The sequence below is a fragment of the Nanorana parkeri genome, unplaced genomic scaffold, assembly GCF_000935625.1.
Source record: "Nanorana parkeri isolate BGI_ZX_2015 unplaced genomic scaffold, ASM93562v1 scaffold518, whole genome shotgun sequence".
NCBI classification, from domain to species: Eukaryota; Metazoa; Chordata; class Amphibia; order Anura; family Dicroglossidae; genus Nanorana; species Nanorana parkeri.
The window spans coordinates 946067-964243 of NW_017306786.1; the positions used below are offsets into that span (position 1 = coordinate 946067).

An 18177-nucleotide genomic window follows, 5' to 3' on the forward strand; every position below is an offset into this window, starting at 1 on the left:
GTTTTGTAAAGAATAAAATAAACAATGCGAATCCTAAAAAAAAAAAAAAAAAAAGAAAAAAAGATAAAAACAGCAGGAACACATTCTGCAATAGGAACATGCTCTTGGGAGGAGAACACTAAATAACGTAATATACTGTAAAGGAGTACTCATTCAACCTGTCCTATTCCAATGGCAACAATTGCAAAGGAGCAAGCCAATATATAATCCAGAGAAAGGCAATTAATAGGCAATTAAAACATAACTCAGTTAAACTAGCAGCATGCTTTAGGACAATGGGAGTGAATGGGGACAACATGTCTACAACATCAGGGGCAGAAATTAACTCTGGATATTAATCACAAAGCCCCCATTTACCTACCCTAATCTTACTGACCTATGACTCAAGCATTATCAAAGTGTATATCTAGGCACAACTCTGATTTCAGTTTGGGCTAAAGAGAAGGTTGCCACCATTTTGGGGGAAAATACTGGCCTTATAATTTCTTTCCTTTTATTAATATTGGCAACTAGTCCCATTTTTACCGGCCTGGTGGGTAAAATATCCCGGGCTCAGTTAGAGAGATTTCCCCTCACTCACTGCCATGGTGACAATGTGTTCACCAGACAGGGAGTGAGGAAAAATCTGCAACAGGGAAACTGACAAAAATAAAACGATGACGGGGATGCTAGTCTTTTCCTACTCTACCTTTTTATTAGCAATTTTATTTCCCTCCGTGTTGCCATTAGAGATTTTCCTGGTAAAACCGTTGTCACCTTGACAGTAAGGCCTCTTTCACATGAGCGTTCAGGTTGTCAGGTTTCCAACCCTCTTGTTTGCTGATGAAAAACAAACAATGCATCTCTATGGCAGTGCGGCTGAAAACTGATGACCATCAGTTCACACCATTTGAGACAGTTCAGCTCTCCATTTTGACTGACTGGGACTGATGTAACCTGATGTAAACTGATGATCAGTTTACATCAGTTCAGGTTATGTCTGTTTTTTTTAGGACTGATGTCGTAAAACAACATGGCAAGCTCAATGCATATTGGGGGAAGCAAAGAATCATGGAAATTTACCATACTATGGATATGTAAAAAATGAATGTAAATTGAATGTAAATTGAACTGACAACAGATGTGCAAATTGATGTAAACTGATATAGTGAAAAGCCCGTTCAAGTGAACCGAAGGGCTCTGGCGGTCGAAGAGAGCCGAAGGATCAGCCGAAGCTACGGCTGGATCCTTCCGCTACTTTGTGAATAACCACCTATTTTTTTTACTTTTGGGTTTAGTTACGCTTTAATAAAGAACTAAAAGTCTAGTAAAAAAAGAGTAGAACACACATTGCTCACCTGGTTGTTTCAGAGACATGTTCATTGTTCAGGTTCTGGGTGCCTTGATCTGGGTTTCTTAGTAGTCGGACATATTTCCTAAAGATGTCTGGAGGTGCCCTGACACCATAAAATATCTTTTTTCCATCTCTAGATTTCTGGAAAGACAAAACATCTATAATTTTTCCTGCTGTTAGATAAATTAGGAAGCTGCAATTTCTGGCCTCTTTCAGAAAATGCTATGCGGCTTTTTCACACCACAACACAGTGTTGCGTTGCAGTGCATTGCGTTAAATTGCAGCATGTCTACATTTAAGTTCCATGCAAATTTACACATGTCAATGCAGCGCTCCACAACTGAAAGGAAGGAGAAAAAAAAAAGATTTTTCTTATTTGGACCCTTCCAGTGACCTGAAGGGTAGCCATCTTTCGTAGGAAGGTGTATTTAGGAAGGTGTATTTAGGGAGAAAGGGAAAATATTTTTACCCAGATGTCTGGCTGGGTAGAACAGCTCCTAAAATGCCAGTTGCCACTAAGGCACAATTGTTTCCTACATGTAATGTGCGGTGTGTGCATTGGATGTACAGTTTGTACACTCCAAATAAAGTTTAAAATCAAAAAACAAAAACAGTGTGATGTTTTGCATCAACAGTGGTTGGCATTGTTCAGTTGCTAAAAATGCCAATCACCACTAATAGTGTGAATGGGTCCATAGTGTTGCAGAGAGTTTTAATGTGAGTTATGTTGTAAATGAGCCCTTTTGATTTAAAATTTCTCAGTGAGAAGATACTGTGCTCATGCCAAGTAAACATAGCATCAATAAATGTAATATAAGCGGTCTAAATGAAGCAATGAATGAAAAATACATCACCCTGAAAACTCCAAAATAAGAACCTAATTTTTCCCCCTGATATACTAGCTATGAGTTTAGATGAATCAATGCTTCCCTCCCTCCCACCGTGTGACAAAACCTTACCTTTATCCTAAAGCGCCTTTGTTCCAGTTTGGACATGTATTTCCGCCTCTTCTCCTCCTCCTCACTATCGATAGACTTGTAATCACATACCAGCACAAAGTCCCATTTCATCTCCTGGAAAGATATAAAAAAAAGATAGAGTTCATGATGTCCATATAATATACCCCTATTAAGATGCTTATAGGAAGTATAGCTGTTAAAAGAAAGAAAACCACAGAACAGGTTTCCTCATTTACACTATTGGGGCTCATTCAGACCAGAGTACACGTCCATACTGGTGTGCACACTTATAAGACCCGATCCCAGAAGGTGCTGTAACTGCGAGCAGCAGCGTGTACACAATTACAGAGTCACACGCACACCCGAATCTGCACATCTGTGTGAGTCCAGGTGATTGCACTTGAGCGCAGACAACATGCAGACATGCACACCCTTCTGAATGAGCCCTAGGGCCAACATGTGGCAGAAGATTGTGAATCCTTGCAGCTGGCATCACAGGTGGTTGGGGAAGTTACGGCCATGCAGTCTGTACAAAGCAATGACAGGCATACATGAGCAACAGCTATTTGCTGCTGAACGCATGACTGATTGCGACTGGGGTTGGACATCTGTCCTGAATTGGAGGTAACCGCTAGATGTGTGGATACATGCAAGTAGCAGCAGACAGCAGTGGTTCCCGTCATTGCTTTGTATAGGCTGAGCAGCCACAGCTTTCCACAACCACCTTTGATCCAAACTGCAGTAATTCACAGATGTTTGCCACATGTTGGCATAGACATTGTGAATGAGGCCCTATATCACATGCTTAAACCCTTCTTAAATTATTCTCCATATGCAAATTCCAGCCACCAGTTGGCATCAGGGCCGGTGTAACAGCATCACGGGCCTGGTGCTGAGGATTTCGGTGTGATTTTTATGGGAATGGTGACGGTCACAGGGGCCCTCTTCCTCCTGTCTGGGCTATGATTTCTAGTCTCTCTACAGCTTGGAGTCAGTGGTGGAGCGCCAGGGCCTGGTTGCAACTGTGACCCTGGTAGATCTGCCACTAACTCCAAGCTGTAGAAGGACTACAAATCTTAGCAATACCATATACAGCAATGCAGAATACCGCCAACTATAGAGGACTACAAATTCCAGTAATACATTACACTGAAATGCAGAATACCATTAGCTATAGAGGACTACAAATCCCAGCAATTATACAGCAATGCAGAATACTACTACGGACTAAAAACGACTACAAATCCCAGTAATGCATTACAGAGTAATGCAGAATACCACCAACTACAGAGGACTACAAATTCCAGCAATACATAATAAAGCAATGCAGAACAGCATCAGCTATAGAGCTTCACCAGCCCCTATGCGAATCCAGCTCGGGTTGGCATGAATAACCCATGTGAATGTGAATGTCCTATGCTACACTTTAAAACCCATCATAAATTATTCTCCATTTGGAGAAACAAGCCACATGTTGGCATTAACAGCCCGTTTGAATGAGGCCCCATACTATACTCTGAAACCCATCTAAAATTATTCTTCATCATTATATGTAAAACCCAACCACAAAGGACAATCCCCACACAGTTTTTGAGGATGCCTGCCCAAATAGGGGGAATGTTGGCATGGATGTGCCACAGATGGAACCTTATTTTATCGAGGAATTCTCCCAAATACATATGGTAATATTAGAAAGTTCGAAGAATAATTATCCTGTACAATAATTATAGAAAGGATGAAATCATATCTTTGCAACTGACAGAATAATGCATAAAGGTGGCCATACACTTTACAACCATCGCAAGACCTTAGTCTTGCGATGGTTGTAAAGTACTTAAAAAAAACGTACGATCTGCCCATCTTGGACAGGCAGATCGTGCTCTCGATCATCGCAAGCCCGCCCCCCTGAGGGGCGGGCTTCCGATGACCGCAATGCTGAACGGGCAGCGTGCGCACACTGGCCCGTTCGGCATTTGTCTCCTGAGCACCGTTCAAACCAGCCGAAAATCGTACGATTCCCGGCTGGTTTTCTAGCGTGCTCCTTAGACAAAAGACGTGCAACCGTACAGTAGAAACGGTCGCACGTCTTCATTCACACTGCTCGATTCTCGTACGATCGCAGGATTTCCCGCGATTCTCGTACGAGAAATTGAGCAGTGTATGGGCACCTTAAGGGTTGTATTAATGTATTAGGCCCTGTTCACGCTTCAGCTGAGCATCTATGGGCACTTTTTCTGGCTTTTTTTGAGCATTTGTACTGATGTTTTTGCATTTGTTTTGTGCTTTTTTTATTACTATTTTTAGGCAATGAATTGCTAGTTACTAGGCTGCGTGTGAATGGCCACTCCTTAAGACTAATATCCGCCCATCAAAGCATTTGGATATTTGCATAAATCCTTCCGGGAGACAGCCCACTGCTTGCATCAGGACTGATGGCTCTTGAAAGCAGTACTGAGGCAGGGTTCTCTGATGTTGTCAGGAAGCTATGTACCTCTCCCCCAGATCTGCCTGCATTACATAGAGAAGCATGGAGACCCCTTGAGGACATCGCTGGGTTTAAAATAAGAAATGTAATAAAAACAAGAAGATTTTATTTTAAATTTTCATTAGCACGTTGAAGGCAGGTGAGGGGGTTAGTAGGAATCAGGGAAGTCAATATGTAAGCAGAAAAACTTCAGCTTTAAATTACCAACTGCTAGGAGATGTCTGGGACCTTTTTGCATGGGAGGAAACAGGTATCAATTAGCCCTTTCATGGTAAGGACAGTTTCCTGTTGTCTAAAGAAAGTGCACCACACAATGTGTGCCACAGTGAGCGGTGGTCATGGTGAAAAGTAGGTTTTGTCTTTGGCTGCATGCACATTTTGCCACAGGGGTGCATGGCGGTGTCATGGTATTATCCAATGACAGCTACCAGCGCCCGCAGCTGTTCACAAGTAATTACACAGCCTGCAAGTAGCTGCGGATGACCGCACTTGCTGATCACCCATAGGAGGCTTCGTGAGGAATGGGGTCTAAAGGAAGTGGATACTTTAAGACCGCAGGTCTAAACTCTGAACAGATATACAATCCATAGAATGCCCAACAGATTCCACTGACTACAAATTCCACTCTGACCGAGATATGAATAGGGAGTATCTTCATTTAAGGCCACTAGTCAATCATTTTTTGGATGGGTCTGGGGGACAAATACTCTCCTGTCCCCCCCAACCCAGTCCTGCCTTGCCCACTAATTCTTTTGATCCTTCACGTTAGTGAGATCTCTCTGCCACATTGCTGGTCTTTGATCCCTCAGATTCTGCAGCATTACCCCAACTAATGTGGGGGTGAAGGGGCATTACCCAACACCCTATATTTTCTGTCGTTTAAAAAAAGCAAATATTCAGACAGGTAGAGTGAAACCAGAGGTCCGTGCACAAGTTATTGTATAGTCAGAGATCATTATTGATCAGATTGGGTGAGAATCTTTTAAATGTTTATGGGTAGTCTTACATTTTACCTGCACTAATGTCAATTTATAACAACTGAAATGCAAATGTCTTCAGTGTTGCCTATAATAAATAGCAGGCACTTCCAGTTGCAGGCTCACTGTATCTGATCTCCGCATAGCATCCATGAAACCCGCAGTCCAGATGTCAACCAACTTGTTTGCCAACTCCCATCACTATCTTTCTATCTTACTATTGGTCAGTCGAGCAGTCCATCACATTAAAAAGGAGAACTATGGAAGTGAGTGCTTTTCACTCACCTCAGTTCTAGCCGACCTGTGACAATGAGACTGTCACAGGTCGGCTCAGTAGATTGGGGATTCCCCCCTCCCATCCGCCAGCGCTGACTGGCGGAATGGACGGGGGAGGGGGCGGGTACAGCTGGCTCTGCCTCTAGATAGGCAGAGCCAGCTGTCAGTCACGCAGCTGGGCAGATCCCGGCACAATTGTCGAGATCCGCTTCAGCGTCTCAGTATACCGCGAGCAGCTGCTTGCGGTATACTGCAGCGCCTCAGTATACCGCGAGCTGCAGCTCGCTATATACTGAGCCTAGGGTGACGGGAGGATGCTAGTTTGTGTCCTCCTGTTGTTACCCTAAGGAGAACTATGGGGAAAGACTTAACCCCATAGTTCTCCTTTAATAGGACAACAGTAGAGTGCAAGGGGTGGGAGGGGGTAGGACAGGAGCCAGCAGGCACTTAGACTGCAAGTCTCGGGAGGGGGAGAGGCACTATGTAATAGATGAGATGTGGCCATCAGCAATCTGGAAGCAACGGCTATTCATATTAAATAAAATGGACATTTTTAATCATGGGCACACTTTACACCTATTATACCCAGTATGGTATTAACCCTTTCACTGCCAAGGCATTATTTGCACACATTATCTACATTTTAGGCCTGAAAATTATTTAAAACCTCCAAGAGTTATATAGCAGAGACTCTGTGGAATAAAATGGTGGCAGCTGCAACGGCGACAAAATACAGTTCCCCAAATTGGCCATAGGCGATGTTTAAAAGCCCACACAGGTCATCAGCTTAGAATTGTGAATATTGGACCTAGAATTATTGCTCTCGCTCTGGCACAATGATGGACTTGTAGATCAAGAATCCACAGATGAGTGGTTTGCTTTCTTCAATAACAGTGGTCTGGAACTACTCAAACTGTTGTTGAAAAGAAAGCAGAGAAAAATGACTAAGATTACCCATCATGCGTAACGCTTTTTTAAAATTTGTAACTTTCATTTTTACTTTATTTCATTGGGATTACACAGGGGGGCTTACAAGCTGGGAAATGACAGCTGAGGGACTGGAAGTGATGCAATCAGCATCGCTTCTGACCCCATTTAGCTGGGATGAGATCAGGGAACAGTTGTTCACCATTCTCTCTTCCTTCTACCTACTGATGGCTTTACACAGCTGAACAGTCATGGCGGTTAGAGGGGCCTGCTGCCAGCGACGTACAGCTTACAGATGGCAGCGAAAGGGTTAAACCTAATGGATGTCCCCATGTACAGTTCTCAGCCCCCTTAAAGTGCAACTGAAGCCAAAAGGTTTTTTAGCTTGGATAGAGTGGAGAGGGATTAGAACCCAATCAGGTTTTTATTGCTGTCTGTGCCCCCGTTATGGAGATTCACCCCATTTGTCCTGGTGACTGTTTTGACTAAATATGGAAGAAGATCCAACATTTTGGGTGGTCACCGGAACAGGAATAGATGAATAATCTTTCAATGGGGGCGCTAGTTCTGGTGACCCTGCTAACCACCAGGAATTACCATCTTTTTGGAGGGATTTCCTCTAACTTCCTGTTGTGGATGTTGGGACAAGAAGTGAAGGGAAATACCACCAATGGGACACAGATGGCAAAAAAAGAAAAGAAAAAAAAAGCTGCAGGCATCACAACTCAAATCAGCTTTAAAGCTGAACTTCAGGTAAACAGCTAAATACACAGATTAAACATATATGAGAGCTTTTCTACATCTGTCCATTCATTCCTGAGATTTGCAGAGCCAACCTGGAGACCTGACTTTTTCTACTTCAGTTAAATACTACAACTAGGTCTGCCAGCCTGTGACTGGACAGTGAAAGGAGAAGCCGCACAGTGGTGAGATCATCTCTCTGTTACCCTGCTTTCTCCTCCTACCAACATGCAGCACAGCTGATTAGCTTATTGCATTGCTTCTTCCTGTGTGAGCTCTGTTGCACAGGGGGTTGCTGATACCAAGTCATACACTAGCTGCTTTTTTTATTTTATATTGAACATATACTTGCATGCATTGGTGTTTTTTTTAATCTGCCAGGAGATTAGCTTGAAAAGAAAACCATTTGTCCGAGCTCCATTTATCTTGCCAGTTTGAGGCTGGTAATTTAGAAAAGGAAACTGCACTCCCTGACTGAATAGATTGCCAGGGATCAGGAGTCCAGATGGCATTAAGGTTTTTTACCACAAACACATGATCATATCACATTTCTGAATACAGAAAGAGAAAAACTTTCCTATAAAACCAGACTTAAATAGCTTGCCATCTGAATACCTTGCCCAAGTATCACTGGAGTAATGTAATGTATATATATTTCATATGAATATAAATTATTTTGAGGATACCCTTACAGAACAGGACACGTCTGAATAGTTTTAGCCTTCCAGCAAGCATATGTCAGCAGTGTGTCAACGATAGAAGGACATGACAGATGATAGCCACTGAACTGTTTTCTTTATTCCTGATAAGGATCCTCTAGCGATATCCCCCTCCCCCCTCTATCTACATGTTGTTCCCTTGTGGGTTTTTATTTTATATAAAGGATTTATCTAATCGCTGCTTAAAGACCTTGAAAGGTAAAAGATAAGAATAGCACGTCTTGCAGGTTACAGATTCTCATGCCATCACTAAATGAGGACATTAATAGGACAGTTACTATCCAGGTCTGATCCACGCAACCTCTTCTGATAGGCAGCATAAGATATTCTAAAGATATACACATCACTTCCACCGATAAATTACTGATCTGTAGACATCGCAGACTAGTACCAAGAAATGGCAAATTCTTGGTGACTGTAAAACCTCCAGACAAGCAAGATCGGTCAAGTTTATGAGTGATATCAGCATGTCAGGCATGTAGATCATTTCCAAACAGTCCTTCTATCTAAGCAGAAGAAACAGAAGGAAGGTGACCAAATTAGAGTGAGCGACAGCGTAAAAACCTGAATACTGCCAGAAATGGCATATTAGTAATATGATATTACCCTTTAAATATAAATAAGTGTGTGAGAAGAGCGACTACATTTCTTGAGTTTAGTTTTTCATTAAGTTTGAGTAGCCCTACGAGTACCAAATATGTAAGAAGGTTGCACTCACAACAGAGGTCAAAGGATCCAAGAGCAGCAAGTTCTCTTGCCAAGGAGTCCCAGGTTCCTGGAAGACAAAGAGGTAAAAGATTAAATATGTGCACATTGGGATCCACTTTAGAATGAATTCTATACATAACATGTAATTTGTAGGTCACGCAGAAGCTCAAATATTGACTACATGCCAACATCACAAGTGATCTTCAAGAAAGCCAGTCATGAGGGAAAAAGTGTCTCCGTATAGTATCTATGTGCTATCAAGCAGGTTGGTTCAATCTGACTCCACTGTAAGTCCTCCTAACTAATTGGTGGGACAAGGATCTCAGAGAGGAGCTTGGCTGAAGTGCTTCAGAACTGGCACTCAGAGAGTTGGTGCAGGTGGACACGGGTATGGGAGAGATGCTTTACAATGAGCGGTTCCTTCCTGGTTATTTTTGTAGACCTAGTTGTAGTCAGGAGGTTGATTTGAGTACGGATCTTGCTAAACACACCATGCCAGATACCCCTATAGACCTATGAACAATTTCTGCTGCCCACAGGTGTGAAAGGAGAAGTGTGGCCCACCACTGGCATGTAAAGAGGCTTGCATTGATTCTGAATCCTACCACCGAAAGTTCTATTTAATGGGGAGAAGACACATTGGTATATACACAGGGCAAGGGGCTGCACACTAATAATAAATAAATCTATGTGGGTCTCCTAAATAAATAAATATTCAAAAGTCTATTTCCCCTTTCACAGAAATCCCAACATAGAATGATAGTGAATATCAATTTATGTTCAATGAAAATAGTTTTATTCCAAAAATTGCAAACACCATACATACACATCGGACAAACTTGTAAAATCCTAAAAAATACCCCACACATGGCTCTGTAAAAATGCAATAATCATGGACAACACCATATATATGTATATATCAATATAATATCAATCCCAATCGAGACTAGTGGTCACCAGCAACAATATTCCCAGGATGGTTAATATGATTCAATTTTTAAAAAAGGTATCCAACAATGTGTCTCCAGATGAAAAAAAAAAAAGACGCATTGCTTACTCCACACTGTGCCAACATTTGCAGTTTTAATGATAAATTACAGAGTGGAGTGTGGAACCCGGACGCCCTATAGAGTGTTCTCTGCACAACATAGTGTGATAGTAGGAGAGCCCTGTCACATGACTTTGACAGGTCTCTTCTCTGCCTGTTCCCACATTTTTTTACATTATTATTATACAAGAATTACTGTATATAGCAGCAACAGTTTGCGCAGCACTTTACAATTACAATACAATTCAAGACAAGATGGTAAGGAGGGCCCTGCCCCTGAGGGCTTACAATCTATTAATTTGAATAAGGCTTTGCTTCGAGTCTTGAAGAGAGAGTACATTTGTAAATCACAACGCTGTGTTTTAGAAATGTACCAGAGTATTTTTGAATACTCTGCTACATTTGTTTTTTAAAAGTAGTGTTATGACTGTGGAAAAAGGCTAAATAGCTGCTATTTATATCAGCCTCTAAAACTCCTAGGGCTGTGTTACTCTTTAAGCCACTGTAAAATAAGTGAACCCTATACTTGTTCTGTAACAGATATGCATGTGAAGCTTCCTATTCCCTGTCCTCTGTGTATGCAATTTATGTCACCTGGTCTCCAGACCGGGTGACACCCCGCCGTGTCGTCATCTAGCGTGTGCGTGACGTGTCATCGCGCATGCGCAGCCGTCTGATGGACGCCGTCAGAGAGAGGATGGGACCTTCACCCAGCGGGATAAAGGTATTCCGCCAGGTCCCCTCCTCACACTGTCGGGCTCTCGGTCCATGACGGAGTGCCCGACTTTTTAGAGAGGGTGATACCAAAATGACTCGGTCATTTTGGTGTCATCCCTGCAATGGTGTCAGCCGGGTGCGGGCCGCTCCCCTTGCAACCCCCTTGTGACGCCACTGACCCCAGCCAACAAAAAGATAAAATGATTAGCCCATTTAAAAAAAATGAAAAAACAAAACCAGCTTTTGCTGCAATATTTTCCTTCAAGTCAGAGATTTCCCATGGAGTACTTTTTCTGCCAATAGATGTCCTCAGTCTGATGGCCGGTATCATTCAACCCACATCCTCTGAGCCCAGGTCATCCTGGACCTGACCCAGTCTGTGATTGGACAGTGAAAGGAGAAGCAGCACAGCGATGGTATCACTCTGTTTTCTATTCTTATCGGCATGCTTCTTGTCAGCACGTGTAACATTTGGCTGGCCGGAGGTTGATACTACACTGCTTATTTGTATAAACTACAATAAAAGATGTACGAATGAATATAAAGCTTGTTGTGCATTCAGATATTTATTGACTGTGGATATGATTTGCTTATTCAATAAAGTGAACATTTCATAAGTGAAATAGAGGGGCTCTCTTTTCTAAAAAATGCTAGAGTTCTTGCTGCATCTGGAAATGAGTGTCAGAATTGACTATCTTTATTCTATGTCAGCAGCTGGAGCTAAAAAAAAAAAAAAGGAAGACAGCCAAGGAAAATCTTCAAAATGAGGACCCATTATTCTCTCATGACAGATTTTCTGCAAGAGGCATAAGTGACAAGTGGTTTATCCAGCTAGACAGAGGATGGGGTGAATTTATTGATGATATCACTAACAGGCGTAAAGAAGCTGTCAACACCTCTACAGCCTGTATTTCTTGTGACGGACCCCAGTACTCAGGATGAGTATGTCTGCCGCTGTATTCTTCCTTGCTCAGGAGGTATTGCAACACGCTGATATTTAGCTCCCAGTTTCCCCAGTCACTAGCCAAGACCGAGTGTAGGGTGAAACAAACTCTGATTTATTGAGAGACTGTGCAACCTTTTATACAGAAAGCGATCAGATCAGAATATAATCCCATCACATCCACCCTGCCCTCCCCAGACATTCGGTCTGCACAACTCAGCAGGGGTCCACCTGCTTAAGAGATGCAGACAGCCATAGCAGCAGCCTGGCCAGAATGTCATTGTCCTAAGCTCCTTCAGAGTACGAAGACAGATAACGAGGAGTGGTGCTGACAGTCTTTTCATAAACAGGTTGCCCAGAATAACACAATTAAACACAACTCAACACCAATACACATTTAACTCAAACTGATGGCCATGTCATCACATTTCTGTTCTAAATAAGGGTTACATGTTAGGAACACCAAGGAAGGAGTAGGTGGAATTCAAACCTCTGTGCCCCAAAACCATATTTTAAATCCATATTTAATAATGGGTGTAGGCCACCATTTATACTTGATAATTTAGCCTGATAATTAATGACTTCCATAATAACAAATGGTCATGTATTTTAACAGTTTGCTATTAAAGACTATGCATTGCCACCACTAAATAAATAAAATAAATGAATATTAATGCCAAGCAAGATCCTACTTTCCCTGTTTGGTATTCATTATGTTTATATTATGAAGAATAAAAGAGGAGGATGAGAACACCTCAAGGTAGGCAGAAACATTCATATCTCCCATCTGGAAGCCATCGGGAGAATTTTCCCACCAGACTCCACAAGACTCAGGAGGAGTTAAATCTTAAAAATGTATTCAAGTACCCCAACTATTAACAAAACTGTAGCTTATTTGTGTATCACTTGGCTGTAGATCCTAAATTATCTGAATTTGTGCTGACACTGTCCTTCCTTCTGGAGGGTGGCTACTATTGTTCCCCATGGTCCCTGTGTGTGTTGTAAAGTATCCACTGCTTCAATCTCACTCCCGTGATGGGACTACAATCTCACGTGTAGTTACTAATTTGTATTGAGATTGTAGTCCATCATGGGAGCGAGCTTGGAGTGGTGGCTACTTTACAACACACACAGGGACCATGGGGAACAAAAGAAGCCACCCTACAGAAGGAAGGACAGTGTCAGCACCAATTCAGAGATGATTTGAGGATCTACAGCCAAAAAGGTGATAAGATACATTTTTGTTAATAGTTAAGGTACTTGAATGTATTTTTAAGATTTAACTCCTGAGTTTAGGGTTTAGTTTAAAGGGTGAGTTTTTTTTGTTTTGGACAGAGTAGGAAAGGGTAAAGTTCCTGTCAGGTTTATTATTTATGTCTTTGTCCTAATGAGATTTACTTCCTCTTCTTGTCCTAGAGACACTAGGAGGAAATTTCTCCAAATGAGAAAATCCCCTCGGAGACCCCATTCACACCGGGTTGGTTCGGCTGCGCGGATTCAGCCGCACAGATCCGCCGACTTGAACGATCCCACACATTGCTATGGGGACCGTTCATGTGACCGCGCGGGTCTGCGCGATCGGAACCGCCCCCAGCCCAAACTGCTCCCTGCACTATTTTTGCTGCGCTGATCGGTGCGGTTTCCATACAGGTTTCAATGGAACGGTGCTGATCAGCACGGTTTTGGGCGTTTTTTTATTGTGCTTCAGTGCTGAAACGCAATTAAAAACTCCCAAAATCTCCCTTGCAAGATCAGTGCTGTAACCGCGTGGATCTGAACTCGCCCTGGTGTGAATGGGCCCTTATACAGCGATCACCAGAACAGATGTCCCCATTGGGAGATTTCCCCTCACCTCCTGTTCCTGTAGAATCTCCAAGAGAGAGACCAATACACCCCAAAAGAACTTCTGCTCTCTTGTGGCCAGCTGTACAGTCAAAGGGACCAATTGAAGACTCTATTCACACCAGGGCAACAGCATTTCTGCACGATTCTAATGTGCGTTTCAGCGCGTTTTACAAGCATTTTCTGTTTTTAAGTAAAAGCTTTTAAGGTGCATTTTCAGCTCGGTTTACAATTCTCCAATGCAGAGCAGCCTGAGCTACAAAAACACTCCTAAAAAAAAGCACACAAAAAACGCACTGATTGGCAGGTTTCCATTGAAGTCTATGGAGCAAAACGGGCTGATAAGTGCCACAAGAGAAGCTATTTCAAGCATAATGCAGATTTGAGGCGTGATTCAGTGCATTTGTGTGAACGGCCCCCATAGGAATACATGGAATGTTATGTTGCATGCATGGAAAAAAACGTACAACTAAACACCCTGGTGTGAATGGGGCCTAAAAGATTAATGGTTTTTTTTTCAATGCTTGATTTTAGAATTTTGACCGTTCTTTAACTGCAAGAAACCATTTGTTATTGTGGCCTACACAGGCCTGTTCAATGGCTCACAATGTGTAAAGGGGAGCAGCCTTTCCTACGACAGAAAACAAAATACGGTGTAGAGATAATTCATGTCTGGACAGGTAAGATAGAAAAGTGTGACACCGTTTATGTGGCGTGTGTGCAGGGGATTTTTGCTACGACAAGACATATGGTGTTAAAAAATCTGTGCCCTTATCCTTTTTTTTTTTAATGATAGCTTACATGGCAAAAATGGAGGATCGGTCTACATTGATTTGCTATGTTAGAGTCAAAGTGGTGGACCTTTAACTGCTAAGCAATCACAGAGCTCTTCTTAATGTGTGCAAGTACTTTCAAGAAGTTCTGCTGCTGGAAGCTGCATGTAGGATAAAGGGATGGTACAGGATTCACTGGGTTGAGAGAATCCTTTCAGGCACAATGACTATCTGTAGATTAGGACAGCCTTTCTCAACAAGGGTGCCGTGGCACGCTGGTGTGCCTTTTGGCTTCCTCAGGGGTGCCTCAAAATGTTTATAGTAGTGGGACTGTAAATGTGAAGGGGGGTGAAGACTGATGTGAAGGGGGTTCCTGGTTTAAAAAGTGGACCCAGGGGGGTTCCTGGTTTAAAGGGGAGTCCCCCCCACCCTTTCACTGATGTGAAAGTGAGGGGGCAACTCTCATTTAAAAGAGGGGCTTCTGATGTGAAAGGGGGACTCCTGATGTGAAGGGGGGAAATCTTCATTGGAAGGGGGCACTATAGTGTGAGGGGGGAACCCCATTTTGTGTATACTTGCGTGGGGTCCCCCTTAAAATCTATAACATTTAAGACTCAGGTTCCTCAAGATTTTGCATATTTGTAAATGGCGCGGTGACTAAAAAAGGTTGAAAAACTCTGTATTAGGGGGTCCTCCAGCACCAAGTGCTATAAGGTGCAGTGTTATATCACTGTATTCTAACTCTAGCAATAAAGGACTATGGTCACCACTAAACTAAATGAAGAATCTGTGTGTGGGGGATGAGGGTGTGGATTGTAACTAAATTTTTCTAATTTTTAAGGAAAAACTTTCACAGACAACTATAATGTCTTCCTGCTAGTTGCATGACTGTAGTCAGTGGCCCTACTTTCCAATGGGCAGTAGGCTGTGCCAATGTGCCCCATTTCCAAAAGACAGAGTGGCTTGCAGTGGTAGCCTAGACCTGGCATGTTAATATACACTATATTGCCAAAAGTATTGGGACACCCCTCCAAATCATTGGATTCAGGTGTTCCGTGAAATTTCCTTGCTACTAATTATTCAACAGTCACCTGTTAGTGGTACTATAACAAAGTGGAAGCAACTGGGAACAACAGCAACTCAGCCACGAAGTGGTAGGCCACGTAAAAAGACAGAGCGGGGTCAGCGCATGCTGAAGCACAGAGTGCGTAGAAGTCGCCAACTGTCTGCAGAGTCAATAGCTACAGACCTCCAAACTTCGTGTGGCCTTTAGATTGGCACAACAACAGTGCGTAGAGAGCTTCATGGAATGAGTTTCCATGGCCAAGCAGCTGCATCCAAGCCTTACATCACCAAGTGCAATGCAAAGCGTCGGATGCCGTGATGTAAAGCACGCCACCACTGGACTCTACAGAAGTGGAGACGAATCACGCTTCTCTGTCTGGAAATCCGATGGACCTGTCTGGGTTTGGTGGTTGTCAGGAGAACGCAACTTGCCTGACTGCATTGTGCCAAGTGTAAAGTTTGGTGGAGGGGGGATTATGGTGTGGGGTTGTTGCTCAGGGGTTGGGCTTGGCCACTTAGTTCCAGTGAAGGGAACTCTTGAAGGCATCAGCATACCAAGACATTTTGGACAAATTTAATGCACCCAACTTTGTGGGAACAGTTTGGGGATGGCCCCTTCCTGTTCCAACATGGCTGCACACCAGTGCACAATGCAAGGTCCATAAAGACATGGATGAGCCAGTTTGGGGTGGAGGAACTTGACTGGCCTGCACAGAGTCCTGACCTCAACCTGACAGAACACCTTTGGGATGAATTAGAGCGGAGACTGCGAGCCCGGCCTTCTCGTCCATCAGTACCTGGCCTCACAAATGCGCTTCTGGAAGGATGGTCAAACATTCCCATAGACACGCTCCTAAAGCTTGTGGACAGCCTTCCCAGAAGAGTTGAAGCTGTTATAGCTTACCCTATGTCTCTCCTCGTCTCCCGGCCGAAGATCTGAACTGCACATGCGCCCGCCCCAAGATCCTTTGCGGCTGCCCGAGAATCATCAGATGCTTGGACGGGAGTGCGCGGCGGAGACAAAAGGTACGTTTGAACCCTTTTCAACTTTTTAAAAATGTTTTTGCATATATCTATTGCTTGCTAGCAGTAGATATATGCAACAATGATGCTTTAATAACCCTATAATGTGTTAAAATCAACGACTGTTTTCCACGGTAGTAATGGAAAATAAAGAAGAGGTAGGATGGCATTTGTTTCATTGAAGGAACAAAGTTCAAAGTTCTAACAGTGAATGTGGTTTTTGTTCGATCAAAATGTTAAAAGCCAAACAAAATTTCAAACATCCTAAAAAGTTCAGTTTAAATAAATGTCTGTTGTTCAGAACCTGTATGTATAAATTTCATTGCACAAACATACCAAAAAAAAAATCTTTGACGAAGTAGCTAGATTAATCACATGACTAATGAAAGAAAAAAAAAAAGGTTTCGCAACCCTACGCGGGAAGACTCAGGTTTCCAAAGATAGATGTTAAATAATGGCCCTGTGAGTCATTATTGCGTATCAGAGTTGCCCTGGTACTTTGACTTTGATAATTCCTTTTCATGAGCAGGTGCATTTCCCAAGCTCTGACAGAGAAGTCTGTTAAAAGCAAAGGGGTATATTTAGGCCCCATTCACACCAGATCCATTGCATTGCACTGGCATTTTTTAATGGATGCTAATGCAAGAGCACTAAAATATATATGGGTGTGAAAGGTGCCAGTTTACACTGCTGTATTGTGCTGCGTTGCAGTGCACTGGAAAAAAAAAACCCCTAAAAAGTAGAGCATGCTCCTTTTTTTTTTTTAGCGCAATGTGTCAAACACCTGCTAACACATGTAAGCACAATGCAAGTTAAGAAAAAGGCAATACAGTGAAGTATGTCCACTCAGGACATGCTACTTCATTTAAAGATTGCCCAAAAAAGAAAAGAATATGGAACACAGCACAACAGAAGTAAAACAGAGAGTGCAATCGGAACCTCTGTTGACTTGTGATCTTTGTAAAGGGGCCTTAAGGCCGGTCCAACCGGATCCTCCTGTTAGTTTTTTAGGTGGACCCGATTGGCTGCCCAATACAAGTCTATGGTGTAGTGATGAAATATATGGTGGACGTATAAAATATATAAATACCCAAATATATATTTATATCTCCATCTATATATGCACCTCTGTGCCTCTCTTCATTACTCTGATCTTCTCCAGCCACCTTAGGCTCTCAAATTCATATATAGTTTAGTGCCATTCACTAACACTGAAAGGATTCTGATTGGCTGGTCTCATTACCCCTTTGATATTAGTTAAAGGAGAACTATGGGGTTAGGGCTTTTCCCCATAGTTCTCCTAAGGGTAACGGGAGGACACAAACTAGCGTCCTCCCGTCACCCTAAGCTCAGTATACCGCGAGCTACAACTCGCGGTATACTGAGACGCAGCAGCTGAAACAGATCCCGACAATTATGTCTGGATCTGCCCAGCTGCGTGAGTGACAGCTGGCTCTGCCTATCTAGAGGCAGAGCCAGCTGTACCCGCCGCCTCCCCCGTCTGTTCCGCCAGTCAGCGCTGGAGGATCGGAGCGGGGAGGGGGGAATCCAGCCCCTCCCCTGTCACGGCAGAGAGCTGTGACAGGATCGAGAGGTGAGCGAACGCTGGTATGTGTTTGCTCACTTCCCGATCTACTGAGC

The 18177-nt window shown here is 43.0% G+C and overlaps 1 protein-coding gene across 1 annotated transcript in view; it reads right to left on the reverse strand.

The window, feature by feature from the left end:
• The window catches only part of ANO9 (anoctamin 9), a 61402-nt gene that overhangs the window by 37614 nt on the left and 5611 nt on the right, over positions 1 to 18177 (reverse strand). The window contains exons 2-4 of the mRNA XM_018561351.1: positions 9136 to 9192; positions 2293 to 2406; positions 1338 to 1474 (exon numbers count right to left, since the gene is read on the reverse strand). Coding sequence (XP_018416853.1) covers positions 1338 to 1474; positions 2293 to 2406; positions 9136 to 9192 — 308 coding nt within the window. The remainder of the gene's footprint in view (positions 1 to 1337; positions 1475 to 2292; positions 2407 to 9135; positions 9193 to 18177) is intronic.